This window comes from Aethalodelphis obliquidens, unplaced genomic scaffold (genome assembly GCF_003676395.1).
Source record: "Aethalodelphis obliquidens isolate GAN/ISIS:26980383/991018 unplaced genomic scaffold, ASM367639v1 scaffold5, whole genome shotgun sequence".
Classification (NCBI taxonomy): Eukaryota; Metazoa; Chordata; class Mammalia; order Artiodactyla; family Delphinidae; genus Aethalodelphis; species Aethalodelphis obliquidens.
In genome coordinates, this window is record NW_020837949.1 from 14239901 (window position 1) to 14262059 (window position 22159).

Below are 22159 nucleotides of genomic sequence, written 5' to 3' on the forward strand. Positions count from 1 at the left end.
TTAATGAACAAATAACACTTGTTCTCCTATAGGTGTTTGGTGGTCTTTTATGTTTTTTAGAACTTTTTTCAAAATTAGACACCTATATGCAATCAGTATCACAGAATTTATCACTTAAAAATAAACGTAACTGTTCATGTGCAATCTTCACGCCCTACTGGACTTTCAGTCCCTCGAGAATTAGAGTCCTATGTCACTACTTTATTGCAGAGTCAAACGACAACAGAAGCAAGTACGTCCATAATCTCTAAGAAAAAGAAAGCAAGAAAAAAAGTGAAGCAACTCAACAACCTAGGGATATTCAGGTTCTAGTCCTATCAATTACTACACCCTAAAACACATCGGCCAGTATCAGAACACCATGTCTGGGGAAGTATTCCCTCTAATACTATGAGGCAAATTAAATCATTTGATTTATTTTCATACCAGAATTTCTCAAAATTCTAAAATCTGAGGTGAATCAACTGTTTTTCTAGTAAGCATGCCTTGCTGGTTCCGGTCCATAATGCAGAATCACAGCACTTCCCCCCAGTTTCTAGTCCAGGGGTTTTCTTTGATAATCAGCTTTTCTCACAGCCAGCACCTTTCACAATCCCACTGTGGAAGAAGTTGGTGAAATCCTGCAGAATTGCTGACCACCATGGACCAAAACATTAATGGAAAGGTAAGATGAAGCTAAATACGTAATTTCATCCCAGAAGTCTAGATGGACCTCTCTGGGGACTTCTATATCTCTCCATCCCATGGGTGTGTATTTCTGTCTATTTCTAAGGAAAAGTCATTTCTACCCAGTGGCTTAGGTATATACAGTTCAAGCAGCTTTCCTTCCGTATGAGCAACTAATACAGTATTTCCTAAAGTACAGGATTTGGACAAAAAATAATTTTAGATGTTGTATGATTTCACCAACATGACATTTTAAACACCACTCAATCACTAGTGATTATTTATCATGATTAAGGCAAGAAAAAAGTTTCCACTTGGTGCTTAGTACGTACTTAATACAGCTAATGAGTTCTAATTTTTAGCATAGGGTAAGTGACAACAGACTCTAGTTATCTCATAACACCATGTTGTTTTCATTGTATTTATTTTTCTGGTGACATAAACTTTCATTTTAAAATTAGCTTAAATTTTCAGAAAGTGAGTTGACATAAAAAATTAAACAAAAAGAAAACAGGGTAAAAAATAGTACAGGTGATATATGTGATTTACATTTGGGAAACATTTATCCAGAACAGAGTTTCTCAAACTTTTAATGTGCATCAGAGTCACATGAAAGGCTTCTTAAAACACAAATTGCTGGCCCCCATCCCCAGAACTTCTGATTTGGTAGGCCTGGGGTGGTACGTCCAAGAATATGTGTTTCTAACAAGTTTCCAGGTGATGCTAAGGTTGATGATCTGGGCACCACATTTTTGATAAACACTGATCTAGAACAATGGTCAAAAAGCTTTTTCTTAAAGGGCCAGATAGCAAATATTTTAAGCTTACCAGCTATATATCTCTGTTGCAACTACCCAACTCTGCTGTTGTAAGGCAAAGCAGCTACAGACAATATATACACAAATGGGCATGATTGTGTTCCAACAAAACTTTATTTACAAAAAGCAGGTGGGCCATAGCGCCAACCCTGATCTAAAACACACCCTCAAGTAACTGAAAAGGGTATATGGTATATCATAGTAGTAGGACAAAATATAGAAGCAGCTGAACAGCAAGGTGTATATATACTGTAGATACTATCCAATAAATATCCAACCTATTCTACTGAAAAGCAAAGCTTTGGAGAATTTAACTCTGAAAGAGAAAACTGATGTCGGCAGAAACCTGAGGTCTCAAGAAAATAAAAACAATTTACCATGCATTCAGGAGACATGACAAAAGATTCAGCAAGGGCAGCTGATTAAATTCTTTTCATGTTGAATCACAGAGGCCAACATCATTGCACATGGTTCACAACTAAATTAGAACATAAGGATCAGGATCTAGTAAGAGTATTTTAAGAAAAAAGTTTTGAAGACTCCTTTCTCTAGGCCATGTTAAATAGAAAAATATAACATTTATTCAGCTGATTGAGTTACATGTTACTTTCTAATGGCTTTGACTTTTCAGTCATAAGTTACTCAGTTAAAACAAAAACACTAAGCTGTAGCCAATTTCAGAGTTTTTACAAACTACTTTTCTCTCTATCCTCAGTAATCTTACAAAACTGATTAACTGATCTATTTTGGCCTTGCCTTCTAATTTCTATCCCAGCAGCTGCTAGTGTATGAGATCTTAAACTGAAAAGGAATAGAATGACTTTTTTGCAGGTGCTGAATCCGTAAGATTCCTGTCATAAACTTACCCTCCCTCCCACTCCCTCATTCTTTCTCCCCAAAATGTTCTAACTTTCCTCATCTTCACAGTCTACAACTTCTCAGTAGACTGACTATTAAGTTGGGTATACAATCAATTATGTGTCCTCAATGAATATACTAACATTTCAAGCACCTTTCTGGAACTCCATTCTTGAGGAGTACCTGCTTCATTTATCTAGTCTTGGCCACACTTACTGTTTTAAGCCCTCTGCCTATCTTTGCAACCCCAAACTTGCCTGCACCATTAGGAACATCAAGCTTTAATGTTGATATGAACCACCTGGTACTGAAACCCTCACTAAACCTCACCCCCATCCATGAACCTACTTGCCCTTGACTTCTTGCTACCCATCTTGAACATGTAGCTCACTACCATTTATCCTTATATGACATCTACCCCAAACCAAATCAAAGTATTTACTTGCTGCTTATAAAGCTTATGGACTGACAGACAAAATGATTTTTCTTTGCTTTTATTTTTTTACCCGAAGCAAAAGAAATGTCTTAGAAGCATAGATTTACTTGAGGAGAGCTAAACAACTGTAGAGAATCCAAGAACAATGCAGAGTTGTAAGAGGTGATATTATTATCACCTGGGCTGTTCTGTAGACAAATAGCTTTCAGAGTTCAAAGTGAGTTAAAGTTTTTTTAAATGGATTCACTATGTGGGTGTTAACAGAGTTTTCAGTGTTTTGGTATGCCTGGACTTCCGATAAAATCAAATATTTACTAAAACTCTGTTTAAGTTTACGTTTAACTACTTAACCTTATGTTTGCTAAAATTTCTTATAATGTTAAAGAATTTACAAGCTCTAGAGTTAGATATAGCCCATAATTATTTAAAAAAATGTATATTTGCACATTAAAGGCTATGCCTCCTTCACTTAAAATGAACAATCCAAGTGGAATAGAAGAATGACTTACAACTGACCAAGAAATAAATGATTCATTATGTTAATGAGAGAAAAAGAAAAGAAAATGCTCTCAGTGTTGATGACAAGTCAAGGAACACAGATTACAGTAAAGATGATTTTACGAAAAAAATCCACTGAAGAAAACGCTACTTCAATCGTTGATTCAATAATTTATTTTGCAGAAAGCCAGCGAGGTCATACTGTCCTATAGGTTCAACAGTTACATATCACTAAACTAGGTACTAGGTACAAGTAAATGATTTTCTGAACTGTATTTTCCTGGGTATCTCCTAGGATGCATATCCTTTTAATTTTACATCCCATAAACTTCAACTACCATATATGTACGTAATCAGCAAAAATATTAAATTATGACTAATGTACTCTCTTAACTGAGCAAGAACATCATATGGTCAGAAGGATTACCATCAAAAACAGCTAAAATTATCTGAAAGCTTCAACTTCCGCTAACCATTCCCTAACCATAACGGACAACTAACTATGCTATAAAATTCTAATCTATAATCTGAATGCCATTAGTCTACTGGTTGTTTTTGAGGGCAGATGCCATTTCTGGCCTGGTGTAACCTTTTACGAGATGGTCTCTGTTCCCATTTAAGGGTTATAAGCAATTAAGAGGTATTTAATCCCCAAAACTACCTTCTGTAACTTCTTTAGTTGCTAAACTTAGGATATAATCTAAATTCACACCCTCAATTTTGTTTAATTCCTATCCCTGGAACCTTGCAAGGCCTTTCTGGGGTCAGGGCCAGAGACTTCTCATAACTAAACTGCACTTGTTGGCAGAAGGGCTTTAGCTAAGGGACATCCTTCCAATTAAACCAACCCAACAAAAGTAACTACAGTCTGTGTGAGGACACTAGGTTCCTCCAACCATCACACAGACAATTCAGCTGAACTGCTGCTTGACTTCTCCTGTGCTGCTCCTCCCTGCTTTCAAATGGAGTATGTTCGGGGAAGACAACTTGCCCCTCTCCCTTCTATTAATGCTAACAACTAAAACAAAGGTAATTATAAAATTTAATGTATCTTAAACTTCAGACAAAATAAGATACTAATTTATATCTAGTTACGGTTCCTCCCTTTTAAAAAACTTAAAATATACTTATTTTTCAACATTTTTGAGGATAACATAGGAAATTACTTGGCTTCTCATTTAACAAATTATAGATTTAACTTGAGGCAAAAAAGGTTAAGTGACTTACCCAAAGTTACAATTAGAGGTACAGCTGGGGCTAGAAACCAGGTCTCCTGAGTCTCAGCCCAGTGCTCTTTTCCTTAGCCCATGATGCCTTATCAGAAAAATCCAAATACAGTCAGACCCCCAGTTACATGGGTATGAGTTACACTGATTCACATATACAAACTTTATATAGTGTGACCAATGTTTCAACTCACGCGGTACCCTGCTTCCATTTATGCAGTATGCCAGGCATCGGCACGATTTTCAGTGGCACACAGGCGGTTGCCACCACCAGGGCCCTAGGCAAAATTGCAAAGAAGGCAAAGTTTGTCTTTGGCCCTCCCACCTCCCTTATGCATTCCTCTCCCACCTCCTGGTCATCCCCCTGCCCAGCCTCCCAGCACCATCATGCTGCCCTCTGGTTGTCCAAAGCCTCCCACTTCCACCACTCACCCAGGACTGTCCTTTCTGGGAGTGCCCAGGGATCCAAAATTACCTCTCCATTTCCCTACTAAAACTCCTATTTCTGAGAATTTCAGTAAAGTTTAGGTAATCTACATGATTAACCAATTTAAGTAATTCAAAGTAAGTTACATTTAACAGACTTAAATCTCCAAGGAGTTTAAAAAGAAACTAATTAAAAATTCTAATTTGGGGGAGGGGAAGAGGAAATAAATCTTTCATTAGGGGGGCAAAGAAGGTAAAAGAGAAAGTACTCTCGGCCTCCTGTGCCACTTCAGATTCCCTCACAGACAGGACACTAAGAGTTGAGGGGGTGGTTACTGCCACCCTGACAAAATGAGTGGTTGCTTTATAGTCAGTCTCTGGGATTCAAAAAAAAAAAAAAATTGGACACAGCTGCTTTGAATACCCTCCTACCTACCTTTTCCATCTCTCTCCCACCTCTTGGATCCCCATTTCCACCTCTTAGTACCAAAGACACCCAACAGCATTCCCTGTAAGCTGTTCCTGTGTCCAATACAAAGCTTCCCATTATATGGTTTCAAATTACATGAGTTATTCAGGAAGGTATCCACGTCCCCCTATCCCTGGATAACTTCAAGTTGACTGTATGCTAAAAAAAAAAGTCCTAATTATTTAAAGGTCCTGAATCATAAGATGAAGTATGTAAACTCATTAACTATCTGGTAAGAAGGAAAAGAATACTCTGATTCTTGTCTTATATACATAAAAGAACTAATTTGGGTATCTAAAAAAAATTCAATTCTTTTCCTTGAAAGTAGTATGTTTCTTACTTCTGGCCCAACACAGCAGTGAAAATCCAGTCATTTCAGCTAAATAATATCGTGGACTTGTAAACATGGGTTCATTGGTAAATCCTCTTAGTCTGGAGGCAAAAAAAAAAAAAAAAAAAATCCAGTAACAGACACATAAAAATATAAATTTATTTGTATACAAAGCAGAGTGGATTTTTAAGAAACCCAAGTGTCTGCTAATTACACAAATAGAAAAAATATATATATGTACGTATATGCGTGTATGTGTGTGTGTATATATATATATATATATATATACACATACACATATATATACACACACACACATTTTAATTCAGCTTTGCAATATTAGATTGGCTGCCTAGTTTGGAAATTTATCAGGTGATAGTAGTTACTCTGATCCAACTACCCTCCCAGTAAAATTAGGAAATTCAATCCATGCAGAAGGTACCCAAAATGGTACCCATCTAGGATTAAAAGGATCATGTAAAGTATGTCTTAAATGAAATGATTTCTATAATTTTACTACAAAGATTATTCTGTTAGCTAAGATTCTGGATTAAGTCCCTTCTCAATACCATGTTATAAAAAACCATTCTTATCTAAAAGTGAAAAATGGTAACTGATAAGTTTCTCCAGTGGCATTTTTAATTAACGTTAACTTTCAAGGCTTTACTACACAAATGAAATTCATTTCCTTCCCAATCCTGCCTCCTCTCTACACAACCACAAGTAGGTTTGCGATCTACACCTATTTTTCTATACGTTCTACGAAAATAAGTTCCAAATGTGGGTATTTATTACAACTGAACTAGGAACACTGAAAAACCATGCAAAGTATACACTGCTAAAACATTTGAATTCGATAAAATGTTTTACTCACATATTTTGCTGCAAAGCATTCAAGGAAATTATAATAGCGACTGCTAAAAAGTTGAGTGTGCCTTTTCTCTTACATCAAACAATTTAAATAACTTGTCAAAAAAAAGCATTTCTTTAATGGCTAAGAAACTATTTGCCTGAACAAGCAACATACAAAAATGAGCAAGTATTGGCTTTGTCTTTAAGAGAAAAAGTAGTGAACTAGACCCTTCCTCCATATTAGCATGGATTTGAGTCGAATATCAAAGAGTACATTACTAATTATCACCACCAAAAAAGCATCAGCATTTCATCTTATCTAGAAATTCTCTATGACAAAAAGCTATCCAGCCATTAGTGGTTTTCTATACAAGCTCTAACCTAAGCGCCTAAAAGGATCGTTGTTTCCCCTCAATTCTACTTCACTGGGCACCACATTTTCAAAATGGTTCTATTCGGGGCACAAGCAAGGTTTGTCAATATTTACTGAACAAAGCCTCTATTAAATTGTCTAACAAAATGGAGGTCTCACGGAAAAAAACAGGCCGTAACATCCTTCTTTTCACAAAATGGGCCAAACACACCCGCTTCAAGAAACCATGGTTTGGGTCAGATTTTCCCATAAGAATGGTTGTTTCATCCCTGGGACTGGATTCCTAGTAAAGGTTTTCTCCGGACCCAGGTAAGGGGGTGGTTGATGGGGGCCAGTTCTCCCTGGATACTCTGGAAGGCGGCGACGAGGACTGATCCCAAAGCTCTGGGTTAAGGAATTAGTTCAGGGGGCGGAGGCTTTAGCGGTCCGCAGGTACCTAATCAGCGACAAAACAGGCCGCCCGCCTACGCAAAAGAGACGTGGGCTCTCCCGTCCCAGCCAAGTCAACACTCAAGGCTCAAACTCTCCTTTCGGCCTCCAGGCCCCGCCTGACCCCATTGGCAGCAGTTCCCGCCAATCCGCTCGGTCGCCGCCCCCCAGGCCCGCCTGCCCAGCCCTGATTGGATGGGACGGGAGCTGGGACCTCGTGTTACCAATCTAGGAGCCCCTTACTCAGCCACACACACAAGCCCAGGTGCGCCCGCGGAGACCCTTCCCTCGCCTTCCCCATCCCTTCCCCCACCCCCAGGGCACTGGCAGAGACTTACCGTCCCGTGAGGTGCCCATCAACTGGTCCAGCATCGCGCGCATCTGGGCCTGCGCCGACATGGCGGCGGCGTAGCGGGCGGACGGACGGGGGTGGGGCGCAGACCGGGCCCTCTCGGGCGGGGGGACAAGGGGAAGGGGTGGGGGAAGGTGAGACGCTGTCTCGGTTGCCGCCGCTGCCTCGAGGCGTGCGGAAAAGGGAGCTGGAGGGGTTGCAGGAGAGTCCGGGCTGCGCTCCTCACGACGACGCGTACGCGGAAGGCAGCAGCCCCCGAAAGCGACCCTCGTTCCCTCACTCTCCGTCGGGTTCCTGGGACAGAAGCAATACCGGCTAACCAAGCTCTCGTCTCCAACACTGCCACCCGCCAGAAGACGTCAACCCCCCCTTCAAGCTCTGACGCCGCTCGCCGCCACCGTCGCCGCGACGTGAGCGCGCACGCTCCTCGCGCTTAGTCGTTTCCCGCGGGGGCTCCACCAACTAGCGTCCAACTGTATTTGCTCCGCCCGCCCCGTGCGGGAGGGGTTCCACCCTAACGGCTCTCGGGCGCGTGCACGCGGGCCTCTCCCGCCCCAGCCCTCCAGATCTCGCGAGACTCTGGTGCCTCAACGGACCCTAGAGCTGGATCCGCCCCGGGCGCGAAAACGCTCCAGGCTGCAGGTCTGCTAGGGCAGTGTTGCACGCTGTGCTGGCGAACCAGCCCAAGCTAGCTAGTGTACCAGAGGGTTAGCCCGAGTCTAAAGTAAGTAGAGACCGTACCCGTCGTTTCGACGGAGGTTAGCAGTCTTAGGAGCTAATCCGGGCGTATTCCTGACGAATATTCATTGACCGATTAACTCGTTTTCAAGGGCCCACCTGAAAATCGTGTAGCCTCGACTCCTTTCTCACTGCTGCCCGACCCTCTACAGAAGGAGCCCTGGATATCTGACAGCTGGGTCATCTTCCTTAATCTATGCAAGGAGGCTTTAAGCACCCCCAACTGGAATAAATCAGGTTCAGGAAATAACGCCTGAAATTACTGCACTACGAAACAGGCCACCTACCCCATTCGGATTTGTCATCGTTACTTATATATATAGCAGGAAGCTGTTAGTCTAAATTAGAAGCTATAAAAGTTAAGCAGTATTCTAACAAAGGAAAGGAGGTCATCTTGTAGAGAATTTTTTTCCTGCTTGAGAGCTAAATTTGAAGGATAAGGCCTTTTCAGTGTATCAGCAGCCCTGACAACAGAAAAGCAAGCCTGTGGGTTCTTAGCTTGCCATCACCCTGCATTCCAGATGTAGGTCGACCGATTACTAACTGTGGGGACATGCAGCGATTTATTTCTTAATCTCATGTCTAATGAAGATACATACCTTATAGCACTGTTGTGAGGACTAAATGAGCTAGCAGAAAATCCTAGCCCAGAGCCTTGCCCTGAGGTTTTAACTTTTTTTTTGTAAAATATTAATTCCTTAAGATGAGACATAGGTACTTTGCAAGGAAATAATGGTAAACTTTTTTGTTTCATTAAGATTTTATATACATTGTCTTGGAACTTATAATTTAATATCAACATCAGTAAAAAATTTACGTAAAATAACAATCATAGTACCAAGATCCTTTTTTTCTTTTTGGCTGCACTGCGCTGTTTGAGGGATCTTAGTTCCCTGGCCAGGGATGGCACCTGTGCCCTGCCAGTGAAAGCACCAAGTCCTAACCACTGGACCACCAGGGAATTCCCCCAAGATCCCTTTAAATGCATACTGGGCCAACAAAAATCTTAGAATCATCCTAGTGTTTAGTAACTGACCAGATAGTTTCCCACCAGTTATTCAGAGAACTGAAAATTCAAACAACTCCAATACTTGGAATATCATCCTTTGAAAACTACTTACAATAAAAGAAAAATTTACAAATTAATATGTCTGAGAGGAATGCCCTATTACATATACAATACCCTTAGGAGGAAAATACACTAAAATGTTGAAATGTTATGTGTCAGTGAAGAGATTTTAGTTCTTGTCCCTCTCTTACTTTCTACCTTTCTGGTTGCTTACATTTTAGATGTATCTCTTATTTTAAAACAACCGGTTTTTTCCAATAGTCTGATATTCACTGTCTTTTAATTGAAGCATTTAATCATTCATATTCATGTAATTACACATGTGCTTGAGTTTAAAGCTCTTATTTTGTCTATTTGTCTCACCTGTTTTATGTTTAATTTTCTCTCCTTTCTTGTCTGCCTTTTAATCATTCCATTTTTTCCCCTTCTAGTAGTTTGACAATTTTAGTCTGTTTTTATTCTTTTAGCAGTTACCCTAGAAGTTATAAGGGGCGTTTTTAATGTATCAAAGTCTTTACACTTCCCCCAGAGAGATAATACAGAGAACCTAGAAAACTAACTCCATTTAACCTCTTCCCAAGATACATGCTCTTGTTAAGCATGTGTTTTAGTTCTTTACTGTTTTGTTTTTTTGGCCGCACCCCGCAGCTTGTGGGATCTTAGTTCCCCAACTATGGATGGAACTCAGGCCCACGGCAGTGAAAGTGCAGAGTCCTAACCATTGGACCGCCAGGGAATTCCCAGTTCTTTATGTTTTTTAAAACCAAGTTTCATATAATCGATGTTTGTTTATTTACCACTCTGCTTTCTTTCTGGAATCTCTGCCTTTCCATCTGGGGTCATTTCCCTTGTGTCTGATGTTTAAACTTTAGAACAGGAGTCAGCAATATACAATTGACCCATCAAATCCAGCCCATTGCCAATTTTTGTGAATAGTTTCATTGGAATACCACCCGGCTTACTGATTTGTTATTGTCTGTGGTTTTTTTGCGCTACAACAGCAAAGTTGAGTGGTTGTGACAGATACCATACCCTATGGCCTGCAAGACTGAAATATTTACTATCTAGCTTTTTAGGGAAGTTTGCCTACCCTGCCTCAGGGTTTGCTTTAGTTGGCCTGCTGGTAAGGAACTCTTCCATTGTTGTTGATCTGAAAAGACCTTTATTTTGCCTTTCTCAATTCTAGATGGATATTCTAGGTTGGAAGTTATTTTCTTTCAGCACGTAGATTCTATCATTCTGCAGCCTTCGTTGCTCCTGGGAAGTCAGTCCTCAGTCTGTCACTCCTTTGAAGACAGCTGGCTGCTTTCAAATTTTGTTCTTTTTGCCTGTGGTTTTCTGCAACTTACTATGATGTATCTGGGTGTGGATTTATTTTTATTTATTCTGCTTGAGATTCATTGAGCTTTTAGAATCTGTGAACTGACATCTATCAATTCCAGGAAATTTTTAGCTATTCTCAAATACTGTCATTCATCAACTTCTGGACCTCCAAATAAAGTTTTCACTGTTTCCTCTATGTCTCTTTACTCTCTTCACATTTTCCACCTTGTCTTGCCAAGCTACCTTCTTGATGCTTTTTTCTGACAAATTTTATAGTTCACACTAATCTCCCTTCCAGTGTGTCTAGTCTGTTGTTAAACCCATCCATTAAATTCTTTAGTTTTTCAGTTCTAGAATTTTTATTTGGTTTTTCAAATCTAAGTCATTTTTTATAGTTTCTGGTTCCTTGATGAAATTCCCAAGGTTGGCTGTTCTTTGACCCTAGTGATCATAATTGTTTTGTAATCTGAGTTTGCTAATTATAATATCTGATGTTTTCTGTGTTTCTGTTTCTGTTGTCTATTTCCTGGTTTTCACTTATTGGGTCTTGTTTTCTTCTGTGTCTAGTTATCTTTGTGTGCTGAACATGTATATGAAAAACTATGTGTAGGCATAATATAAGCCCTAAGTAGGATATAATGCTATCTTTCTCCAGAGAGGATTTTTATTTTTCTCTGATAGTAACTTGAAGTACTTGTCAAGGATCACCGTGATACAAATTCAATGCTTTAATTTCCCTTGGCACCAAAAATGGCAAAAATATGGTCTGAAAGCCTGGCAAGGGCTTTTTTTATTTCCAGTTCAAACTTGAGGGTGAACTCCAGGGTCCTAGTTTAAAGTGAGTGTGAGTTTATTAGAGTGCCCACCTTGGTGGGCCCTGGACTTTGTCTTTTGCCTCACTAGCCCTATAATCCCACCAAAAATACAGGTCAGTTTCAATACTGAAGCTATTGCTACTAAACTGGCAAATGCCCTGAAGCCAAAAATGTGCCTTTGTGTGCTGCACTTACTTTTCTTGGTTCTTGTGTTCTAAGATTTGGCCTAGTATTTCCCTACTTATCTTAATAGCTCTTTAATGATTTTAAGAATTAAAAAAAAAATTTCATCCACGTTTTTTAGCTGTCTTCAACAGAAGGGTTAATCCAAATTACCTAGACTATCATTAACAGAAGTTTGTTCTCTTTGTTTGTAAACTTTTTTTAATTTTTAAAATTTAGTAACTCTTATCTGAAAAAACAAAAACCTCTGTGAATATGTCTTTGTGTACATTCTAGCAATGATATCCATTCCTTCAGGAATAAGGTCTCATAAGGAAACAGGAACTTATAAGAACAGTATATACTCTTAATCTATACATGCTAGAAACTAGGTAATTAAAAATTAGAATAGGTACAAGTAGCATACATTTTGCTAGCCATCCAGAGCAGACAACTCTGCATTTTACTGTAATTTATAAACTAATATAGTAAATAAATAAAGGCTATATAGTAAAATTTAATACTGCAATTATCGTTGGGGCATGAGTACATACCTAACATCAAATTTTATAAACATGGTTCCTGTTAATTTAAATGTAGATTAAAAAATTCAAATTCTGGGGGACTTCCCTTATGGTCCTGTGGTTAGGACTCCACACTTTCACTGCAGCGGGCGTGGGTTTGAGCCCTGGTCAGGGAACTAACATCCCGCAAGCCACACGCAGCAGAATGTTGAAAGAAAGCCATGGCTCCTAGAACCAAATTTCGGTATGGCTAGACTGTCAAATGTAAGGGGAGTAGAGATGTGGCTCAAGATATTTTGCAAGGGCCAGATCCTGCAGGCCCTTGTTAAAGTTTAACTTGAAGGGTTGTAAGCTGGAGAGAGACAAGATCAGATCTGTACATAGTGGAATATGGATTGATTGAAGAGCACAATTTGGATTTAACGAGACCAATTAGGGAGGGCAGTGGTTCAGAGAAGAGATGCAGGAGATAAGAGGTCTGCGCTAGGGTAGCAGCAATAGCGAGTCAAGATTCTTAGGAGGTAAAATCTAATTTAGCGATTATTTAGCTGAGGATGTGAAGAAAAGGAAGCAGTCTCGAATAACTCAGATTTCCGACTTAAGTGGCTAAGTGAGAATGTCAATGAACTAACAGGGAACACCAGGGATTTTATGGGGGAATGAGGAGTTTCCATTTTAGATGCACTGAATTTTCTTTTTTTTTTTTTTTTTTTTTTTGCGGTACGCGGGCCTCCCACCGCTGCGGCCCCCCCGCCGCGGAGCACAGGCTCCAGACGCGCAGGCCCAGCCGCTCCGCGGCACGCGGGACCCTCCCGGACCGGGGCACGAACCCGCGCCCCCCGCATCGGCAGGCAGACTCCCAACCACTGCGCCACCAGGGAAGCCCGATGCACTGAATTTGAGATGCCTTTGAGTCACCTAAGTGGTGGTGTCTGGCCGCTGGACGGGTCTATAGCTTGGCAGGGGGGGCTGGACTGGAGTTAGCCTGTTGATGATAATTAAAGCCTTGGAATGTAGGTGATCACCGAGGGAAAGCATGTAGAGTGTGAGATAAGGACCTAGGTCTGAACATGAGGAACACCAACATATAAGCGATACACAGAAGAGGAAACTAAAGACAAATGGCTACAATGAGAGAAGAAAGCAGAGAATGTATCATGAAAGCCAAGAGAAAAGGAAGGAAAGGTTAACAGTGGCAAATACTCCCTACGAGTCAGCAAGAGAAGGAATGATCCATTGGGTTTAGTGGCATGAAGGTCATTTGTAAATTTGCAAGGCAGTTCTAATAGAGGGCGAAAAACCAGACTGCAGTGGATTAAGAATGAATGGTCATGGGCTTCCCTGGTGGCGCAGTGGTTGTGAGTCCGCCTGCCGATGCAGGGAGCACGGGTTCGTGCCCCGGTCCGGGAAGATCCCACATGCCGCGGAGCGGCTGGGTCCGTGAGCCATGGCCGCTGAGCCTGCGCGTCCGGAGCCTGTGCTCCGCAACCGGAGAGGCCCGCGTACAAAAAAAAAAAAAAAAAAAAAAAGAATAAATGGTCATGAAAAATGCATAAAATGGGTACATGAAACAACATGGATTATTAACCTCAAAATCTGTACGCTGAGCAAAAGAAGCCAACTCAAAAGAGTAAATACTATATGACTGCATTTGGAGGAAATACTTGAACAGGCCAAACTAATCTATGATTACAGCAAGGAGGTCAGTGGTTGCCTAGGACCAGGTGTGGGGAAGGGGGGTTGTCTGCAAATGGGCACAAGGGAACTTTTGGGGTGCAATGAAAATGTTCTATAGCTTTATTGGTGTGGTTATTACACAGATGCATTCATTTGTCATTATTCATTCACCTGTATATTTATTATATGTACATTATACCTCAATATAAGTTTAAAAAATGTGGGGACTTCCCTGGCGGTCCAGTGGTTAAGACTTTGCCTTCCAAGATGACTAATAAGAAAATAAATAAATAAATAAACATTAAAAAAAAAAGACTTTGCCTTCCAATGAAGGGGGTGCGGGTTCTATCCCTGGTCGGGGAGTTAAGGTCCCACATGCCTCGCGGCCAAAAAACCAAAACATAAAACAGAAGCAATATTGTAACAAATTCAATAAAGACTTTAAAAAAAAATGTAGAAAATGAAAATTCACTCAATTCACTGAATAAATTCATTCAATTCATTGAATACATTCAATTTGTTTGCAAAGAGGAATGAGTTAGAAGATAGGAGCTGAAAAGATATTTGAGTTAAAGCTGAGTACAACTGACCCTTGAACAACATGTGTTTGAACTGTGCTGGTCCACTTATACGTGGATTTTTTCAATAATAAATACCAAAGTAGGGCTTCCCTGGTGGCGCAGTGATTGAGAGTCCGCCTGCCGATGCAGGGGACATGGGTTCGTGCCCCGGTCCGGGAGGATCCCACATGCCGTGGAGCGGCTGGGCCTGTGAGCCACGGCCACTGAGCCTGTGCGTCCGGAGCCTGTGCTCCACAGGGAGAGGCCACAACAGTGAGAAGCCCGCGTACCGCAAAAAAATAAATAAATAAATAAATAAATAAATACCAAAGTACTACCCGACCCGCAGTTGGTTGAATCTGCAGATGCAGAACCGCGGAAGTCAGACTATAAATTAAACTCAGAGTTTTGACTCTGTGGAGGATTGGTGCCCTTAATCCCCCAAATTGCTCAAGGGTCAACTATAGTTGTTTTTAGATGGAAGAGGCTTGAGCATATTTAAATACTAATAGAATTCAGTGAGAGGAAGCAGCTGAAGTTAAAGGACAGTCAGAAGAGAAAAACAGACAGCAAAGGAATGTGATAAAGCATGTACCACATCAAAAACTATAGTGAGTTAACACAGTGCCAAAACCTCAGTAGTCCCTACTTTTAGGACATTCCCAGTATAGAAAGTTTATCACTAATACAGAGTCAATTCCGTCTATTTCCAACATTGAGTTCACCTAATTTTGGATGGTAAGACCATTGATAGGAGGTCCAGGTTATTATATAAGGACAGAAATGGCCTGAGCAAATCATTTAAACCATGGGAAATAAGTTGTCTGTATTTCAGAAGACTGGTGGCAATAGGGCTTAGAGGAAGGGTTCATGATGAAAGAATAAGGGTGCGGTGGTTTAAGAAGAAAACAAGTTTTTCTTTTTTGTCAGGCACTTATGTACTGTGCAAATGTTTTATGTAAACATTATTCTCACTTATTACAACCACCTTGTTGGCATTCTCATTCTACAGAAGAGGGAACAAGCTCAGGACAACTAACCTACCCAAGATCACACAGCTGGTAAATGATAAAGATGGGATTAAAGCCTAGGTCTATATGACTGCAAGCCCGTTAAGTATTTCTCAGAACTCCCTTTTCGGCAGTTCTGCCTCAAATCTCTTTCTTTAAAAACGTTATGGGAATTCCCTGGCAGTCCAGTGGCTAGGACTCAGCGCTTTCACTGCTGTGGCCTGGGTTCAGTCCCTATTCGGGGAACTAAGATCCCACAAGCTGCTCGGCTTGGCCAGAAAAAAAGTTATTTGTTATACACACAATATTTTAACTAAAGGAATCAAAACATCAATCTATCCTAATCCTTTTGCTTTCTTCATCTTAGCAAAGTAAAACATCTTCAGATAATAATATACCCATGTCCATGAAATAACACAGGGGGAAATAGTATGTTAAACATTTTTATTTTTTTGATCAGTTCAATTGAACAAATGCTTGTTTTGACCTCATAATACTATTATTCTAATGTTAATCTCTTAGAAGAGATGATGTTTTGAAGTGCTTGGAGTATTTTTGTTCAGATTGTTCTCCTAGTGAGTAGAACTGAGCCTTGCATTCAAAACACTGACTGAATAATTGTCTATGTAGGTCACTGTGGAAGACGCTTTATAGACTACAAAAATGAATGAGACAGCATCCTTACTCTAAAGGAGCTGACAGTCCAGGGAAAAAGAGATTATACGTCTACAATTATAATACCAGAAGAAACTGACATATACCACAAAGGGGGCACAGATAAAGAACTATTGGTAGTTCACAGAGAATTTTTATTTGTGGCATTTAGGGCTTTAGAGGCAAGGGGACCACTTATGAGTCTAGTTTAATAGTTCAGCCAAAAGATTTCCAGTGCTTCAACTAGGACAGAGACAGTGATGCTAACAGTTCTTGCAAAAGCAGAACTTACTGACTAGATCTGGAGAGTGAAGAGAAAGAGAAATACAGAATGAAGCCCAAGTTCTTGACTTGGTCAGCCAAGTGCATTATGGAGCCCTTCACCCTGAGACAGAATTCAGAAGGAAGAGCAATTTGACATGGAAGGTAGACGGCAGAAGCGGAGCGGTCAGTGTGCTCATTCCATTGCCCTCTCCCTGGCCTTCCTGCAGCCTGCAGATGAGTGGTGGCCATGTTCTTATACCTAAGGGTCAACTCTGTCAGGCTTGGGAGATAACAGCCCCCCACTGTCTTGTTGACCTTAATTCAACCCACATCTTTATAAATATCCCTTCATTAACTCTCCTCAGTAACCCTGTATGAGTGTGCCATCTGTTTCCTACCAGGACCTTAACATCATATTTGTGCACTTAGATAAAAGGTATATATGTATAATTGTTTGTTTATGCATAGGAAACATCTAGAAACATGCCCACCAAACTGTTAGTAATCGTTACCACCTGGTAATGGGGTTGGGAGAGGGGAGGGAGGGACAAGGGAAAAGGTAAGAGGGCTTTATTTTATGTCTGTACCATTTGAATTCCTTAATAGGCTGTATTACTTTTTAAATTAAAAAGAAAACTAAAGAGTTTTAAAAGTAAATCAAGAACATCAAGCAGCCTAGTGTAGGAACTTCAGAAAATTCACTGAGAGTAAAGATGAAACCTCCCTAAGAAAACCTCAGTCAACAAAATTTCAGAGAAATTCAGTCAACAAAATTTCAGAGAAAACCCCTAAACTTTAAAAAAAATTTAATGATAAATACATATTGATAGAAATTATTAAATTCTTGTATGAAGGCAGCATCCAAGGAATCTCTCCATTTTCATGGCTCCCAGCCCTTCCCTCCAGGCTGTTGGGGCAACTTGAGACCCACTAAGCCAGCCGACTCCTCCACTGAGCGCTCACCCTTGCCATGAAATTCCTGGTGAAGGGCCACATGTTCTCGGATGCTGCGCAGAAGGCAGAGATAGGTGGCAGCTTGGAAATGAAGCTCATGCTGGGCTCTGCACAACTTCTCACTGGTGACCTGGAGAAGTAGCAAGGTCAGATATTCTATTAACAGCCCAGCTGCAGATACAGGTCCACAGAGAAAGTTTTATTAAACAAGCATTCTCTAGAATGAAAGTAAATGCAGAGGACATACAAACATGTGTTTGTGTATACTTAATAACATATATAAAGGCACTCTGTACATATATAGAGGCACTCTGTACATATATAGAGGCACTCTGTAACTGTTGATGATTAGGAAAGCTGGCACCTGTTAATGAAAGAGGAATTTTACAAAGAGTTTCACTGAAGCATTTCATCATGTCCTCAAATTTTAATACTGGAAAAAAGTTTATCTCTTGGTTCAACACCCTCATTTAACGAATGAGGGAACTAAAGCCCAGAGAGGCTCTATGGTTGGTTAATGGCAGAGATGGGGAATATAGTCAGGTCACTGATCATTAACGTCACCTAAGGAATAAAATACAGAACTTTCTCCCCTTCAAACAAATGAAGGGCTGCTTTATTTTATGTGACTGTGGACTTCGGTTAATATGGCATATGCCTTTCATTTCAATGAAAATTAAAAACTTATTTTTCTGAAAAATAGCTTTGTCCTCACCAGTAACAAAATGAAGGTTTTATAAATAAAAGTAATATGCATATGTTCATACTACTTAATTATACTCGCTCTCACAATTTACTTATTCATCTGAAAAATCTGTATTCTGATGACCTTTAGAAGCTGGAAATGTCATATCCATTCCAAAGTGACTACAAACTTTGTTTTTTCTTCATCATAATTAACTTCCAGATTAAATTAGTACACAGACTTTACTTGACTAGTTTTATGTTCTGAGGCTGTGAGAAAGGGGCAGGAAAGGTAAGACAAAGATGTGTGCATAGCCTCAAATGACTTAAGGAGCCCTGTTCAAGTGTGGATTAATCTTTGGGCACCACTGCCTACATGTCTCTCTTTGACCTTTCTTTACTTGAATATCTAGGTTTGGAATCTGAAAACTAGAATGTGTGCTTTAAGATTTGCAGATCACATATATGAAAATGGCACCTATAAGCTGCTCAAAAATAAAATTCATCTGCTTTAATCAATTTAACTTTTTATAATTAAAAATTTATGAGTGACCAACACTAATGTCAAGCATCAACAAAGGGTAACATTCATTTCTATTATATAAGTCTAAATTGATAGAATTTGAAACAGGAATTCTATGTTAGTATAGGACAGAACGTAACTGATCTTGATTCAGCCTGAGTCAGAGGAGTCAGGAGAGAAGCATCAGCAATATTACATAGTAAATGAACCACAAGAGACCAAGAGATCTAATGAAATAGAAAATTGTATTTTCTCTATGGAGAAAGGGGAGATCCCTCCCTAACTGAATCCCTTCAGCATACGGAGAGGAGAGAGAAAATGGGCATAGATTATTGAGTTAGCTCTGAGCCAGCAGGAAATAGAACCCTTCCCCATATCCTCATATGCATTTCACAGAGTGGTGTTTCTGGAATTTTTAGCATGAATTTCAGGTGTATTTCCAAGGAATTTCAGAGCCATTACCAAGGCCTTCTCAAGGGCAATAATGTTGCCTCCATTAGGTACAACTATAATCATGTCACCTTAAAAATCTTAAGAGTGACTTCCCATTACATTTCCAATAAAGTTTAAATTGCTGCCTACCACCTACCTCAACTTCCTCCACGTCATCCACCACATCCTAAACCTTAGCAGCTCTCACCTGTCAGTTCCTCCACCTCTGGGCTTTCAGTTATGCACCTTCTTTACTTGGACCTCATCTTCCCCAACCCCCATTTACTTGCTAACTCGAATTTATTCTTCAAGTCCCTGGTTAATGAATTTCCTCCTGAAAGCCTACCCCTTCTGTATGCCAGGACCCCTGTTGTCTATTTACTCCCTTAGCACTTGTTTATTCTAAGTCCTTGGTTATATGGCTCCTCGGGTGGATTGTAAGCTTCTTAAAAGACAGCACCCATGTGGCTCTTATTCGTCGTTGTTAGCCAAGTTCCTAACAGTCCCTAATATTGTGACCTTTTAAAAATTAGTTGAGGGCTTCCCTGGTGGCGCAGTGGTTGAGAATCCGCCTGCTGATGGAGGGGCTACGGGTTCGTGCCCCGGTCCGGGAAGATCCCACATGCCGCGGAGCGGCTGGGCCCGTGAGCCATGGCCGCTGGGCCTGCGCGTCCAGGGCCTGTGCTCCGCGGCGGGAAGGGCCACAGCAGTGAGAGGCCCGCATACCGCAAAAAAAAAAATAAAAAAATTAGTTGAAGTTTAGTTCCAACATTTTGCATTCTAACTTCCATGGTTCAGAAAATCAAGAGTTAGGATGACGGTTCTCCCCTTTCCCACACTGCTCAAAAGACGCTAAGTTTCCTTTGCTAAAGCCCAAGCTGACTCTCCAATTTATATTTCTGAGAAAGGCTGCAACGTCTTTCCAAGCCAGATCAGGAACTCTAGAGTCAGCAATTAAATGGAAGACTCTTATTTGGGAACCAAGTAACCTAGAGCCTAGCTGTTCCTATACATGTGCTTGTACAGGTCAACTGTCCCCGAGCCTCAGTTGCCCCTTTTGAAGAAAGAAACTATCTTCCATCCGATCTTGCCTAAGGGGTAGAAGGAGTGCGGATTTCACAAAGGGATTTTCCAAGAATGACGGCCTCCCATATGTACATATTTATCTACTACAGGCGGAAAAACTGTTGTCTGGTCACATATCGCGTTAATGTTGTAACTCACAGTACCACCTCATTAGAGGTTTCTAGTTCAGCTCTGCAAGGCACCATTCCCCGAAGCGGCGTAGTCCTGCTCTTCAAGAAGCGCCCAATATTTCCTCTCTGCATCAAAAACCGGTTCCTAGAATAGCTCTCCTCCGGGAAGGAGAGTGTTGGGTAGATGCTGTGGCCTGGGACTCTACACTCTCCACCAAGGACATCTTTTTTCTTGTCCCTCTCTATTTCCGCCATTTCACTTCCTTCTCACTTTCCCCTCCACACAGGCCAAAGACAGCCAATGAAATCCTCAGGGACGGCTCCACCCCAGGATGACTTTGCCTTCCCGCCGGTCCTCGATCTGTTTGGAGGGAACCAGAGCCTCAGAAATGAGGGCTAAGGCCAGGCGCGCTCCACCCTGCCCAGACCCGACTCTCCCTCCCTTCCCGGGAAAGGGACGCTGGAGCCCCCGGACACGGGCTTCCGTACCCGATGTGCACGGAAAGCCTTCACGAGGTACCGATAGGCCGGGGTGTGGCGATAGGGTCGGCCTGTGGCCGCGTTCAAGTAGCGCAACTCTCGGAGAAGGCCTCGCCAAGTACGCAGCGGTGACCCCAAGGCCGCCATTTTCCCGTCGTCCGAGCTTGGCGCGGGACGGCGCCCTACTCCCCTCTTACTCCCTCACCACCCCCTTGCTCAGCCGCTTAATGGTACGGTCGGAACCAGACTGCCGGCTCCCCCTATCGACTGCAGGACAGTGGAATGTCTCACTTCCCTTCTTTGCGGAGCGTTATTAATCGAACACCGAGCGGCGTCCTAAGGTGTTAAGACAAAAGCAAACGAAAGCCGAGTGTAACTGAAGAGCCTGGAGACAGGCCGGGCAAGGGAAAAGAAGGTCCTAGTTCCTTTCCTGACTGCGTCATTTCAGACGCCATTCGGTGACAGACCATTGACTCTGAAGAAAATGAGGGCATGTCGGAAGTGGGTGTCAATTTGAAATAGAAAACTTTGAGAAGATTTTATGTCTAGAGGGGATGTCAAAATTCAACGTACTGACTTAGCAGAAATCTTAATGGGGTTACGGCTCAGAAGAAGGGAATGGGAGTATGTTGATTCTCGCAAACTGTAGCCTCACACCTAGAAAAACCACGCATACATTTTCCATCTTTAAAGAGTAAAATTAAGTTAGTATTTTTCGCTATAATTGTTTAAGAAGGAGGAAAGGTAAAAAGTTTTATTATTTTAAAGGCAAAAGTATAGTCACCCCAGATGGGACTCGAACCCACAATCCCTGGCTTAGGAGGCCAATGCCTTATCCATTAGGCCACTGGGGCTTCGGTGAATAATGTGCTCAAACAGCGTATTCAATTTTTTTCCTCCTTGGTACGTCATCGTCATCTCAGCTTCTTTTTAACCTATCCTAGGAAACTACGCTTAGTACCATTAATGAGGTGCGAAGCATGCTGGGAGTTGTAGTTAAGAGAACAAATATCCGCCTCACAGCTCCAAAGGTTTTACCCTCGAAGCAGCACCGATGCGCCGGACGGAGATCGGGCACGCGCACGGTTTTGCGTACGCGTTTCCTACGCGGTAGCTGCTGCGCCTGCGCAAAAGCGCGCATACGACGTCGCGGAGCCGAGTGCACTGGGCACGCTAGCCGAATCTCCCAGATTCGCCCGCTGAGCTTGTGTTTCGTTGGGTTTTCACCGGAAACAGCCGGCCCCTTCCGGTGTTGCGGCTTTCCGGACTTGGCTTGGCTGCATCCTGCCATTAGGGGGCGTGCGTAGCGGTCATTTTATTTCCGGTTGAAACACAGGCCATTTCCGCAGAGCAAGTGGCC

At 41.5% G+C, this 22159-nt stretch overlaps 2 protein-coding genes and 1 non-coding gene across 6 annotated transcripts in view; all 3 read right to left on the minus strand.

Annotated features, from left to right (window-relative positions):
- The window catches only part of LUC7L2 (LUC7 like 2, pre-mRNA splicing factor), a 57249-nt gene extending 49056 nt beyond the window's left edge, over positions 1–8193 (minus strand). For 2 of the 3 annotated variants that reach the window (XM_027101760.1, XM_027101762.1), the window contains exon 1: positions 7721–8193. In XM_027101760.1, coding sequence (XP_026957561.1) covers positions 7721–7781 — 61 coding nt within the window. In that variant the 5' untranslated portion in view covers positions 7782–8193. Of the gene's footprint in view, positions 1–4696; positions 4716–7720 lie in introns of those variants that run through there. The other variant, XM_027101765.1, reaches the window with a different exon arrangement.
- A 9126-nt stretch (positions 8194–17319) lies between these two features.
- Positions 17320–21052, minus strand: FMC1 (formation of mitochondrial complex V assembly factor 1). Of its 2 annotated transcripts, none has more exons than XM_027101767.1 (2): positions 20809–21052; positions 17320–17614 (listed from the first exon to the last, which is right to left on the minus strand). In XM_027101767.1, the coding sequence occupies exons 1-2, from the start codon at positions 20944–20946 to the stop codon at positions 17411–17413; spliced, it is 342 nt and encodes a 113-aa protein (XP_026957568.1). In that variant the 5' UTR covers positions 20947–21052; the 3' UTR covers positions 17320–17410. The 2 variants fall into 2 exon arrangements, with proteins under 2 accessions (XP_026957568.1, XP_026957567.1); XM_027101766.1 differs by lacking the exon at positions 20809–21052 and adding an exon at positions 20356–20775.
- Positions 21053–21580: 528 nt separating this feature from the next.
- TRNAR-CCU (transfer RNA arginine (anticodon CCU)) lies at positions 21581–21653 on the minus strand. The gene has a single exon. It is a non-coding gene; the product is annotated as a tRNA-Arg (tRNA).
- Positions 21654–22159: the final 506 nt, after the last annotated feature.

Bases quoted from the DNA above. Each gene is read 5' to 3' on its own strand.
- FMC1 (XM_027101766.1), bottom strand. From the start codon at position 20,574: ATGGCGGAAATAGAGAGGGACAAGAAAAAAGATGTCCTTGGTGGAGAG. The intron at 17,615-20,355 runs GTGGTACTGTGA...CTACTTCTCCAG, and splicing joins AACTAGAAACCTCTAATGAG to GTCACCAGTGAGAAGTTGTG.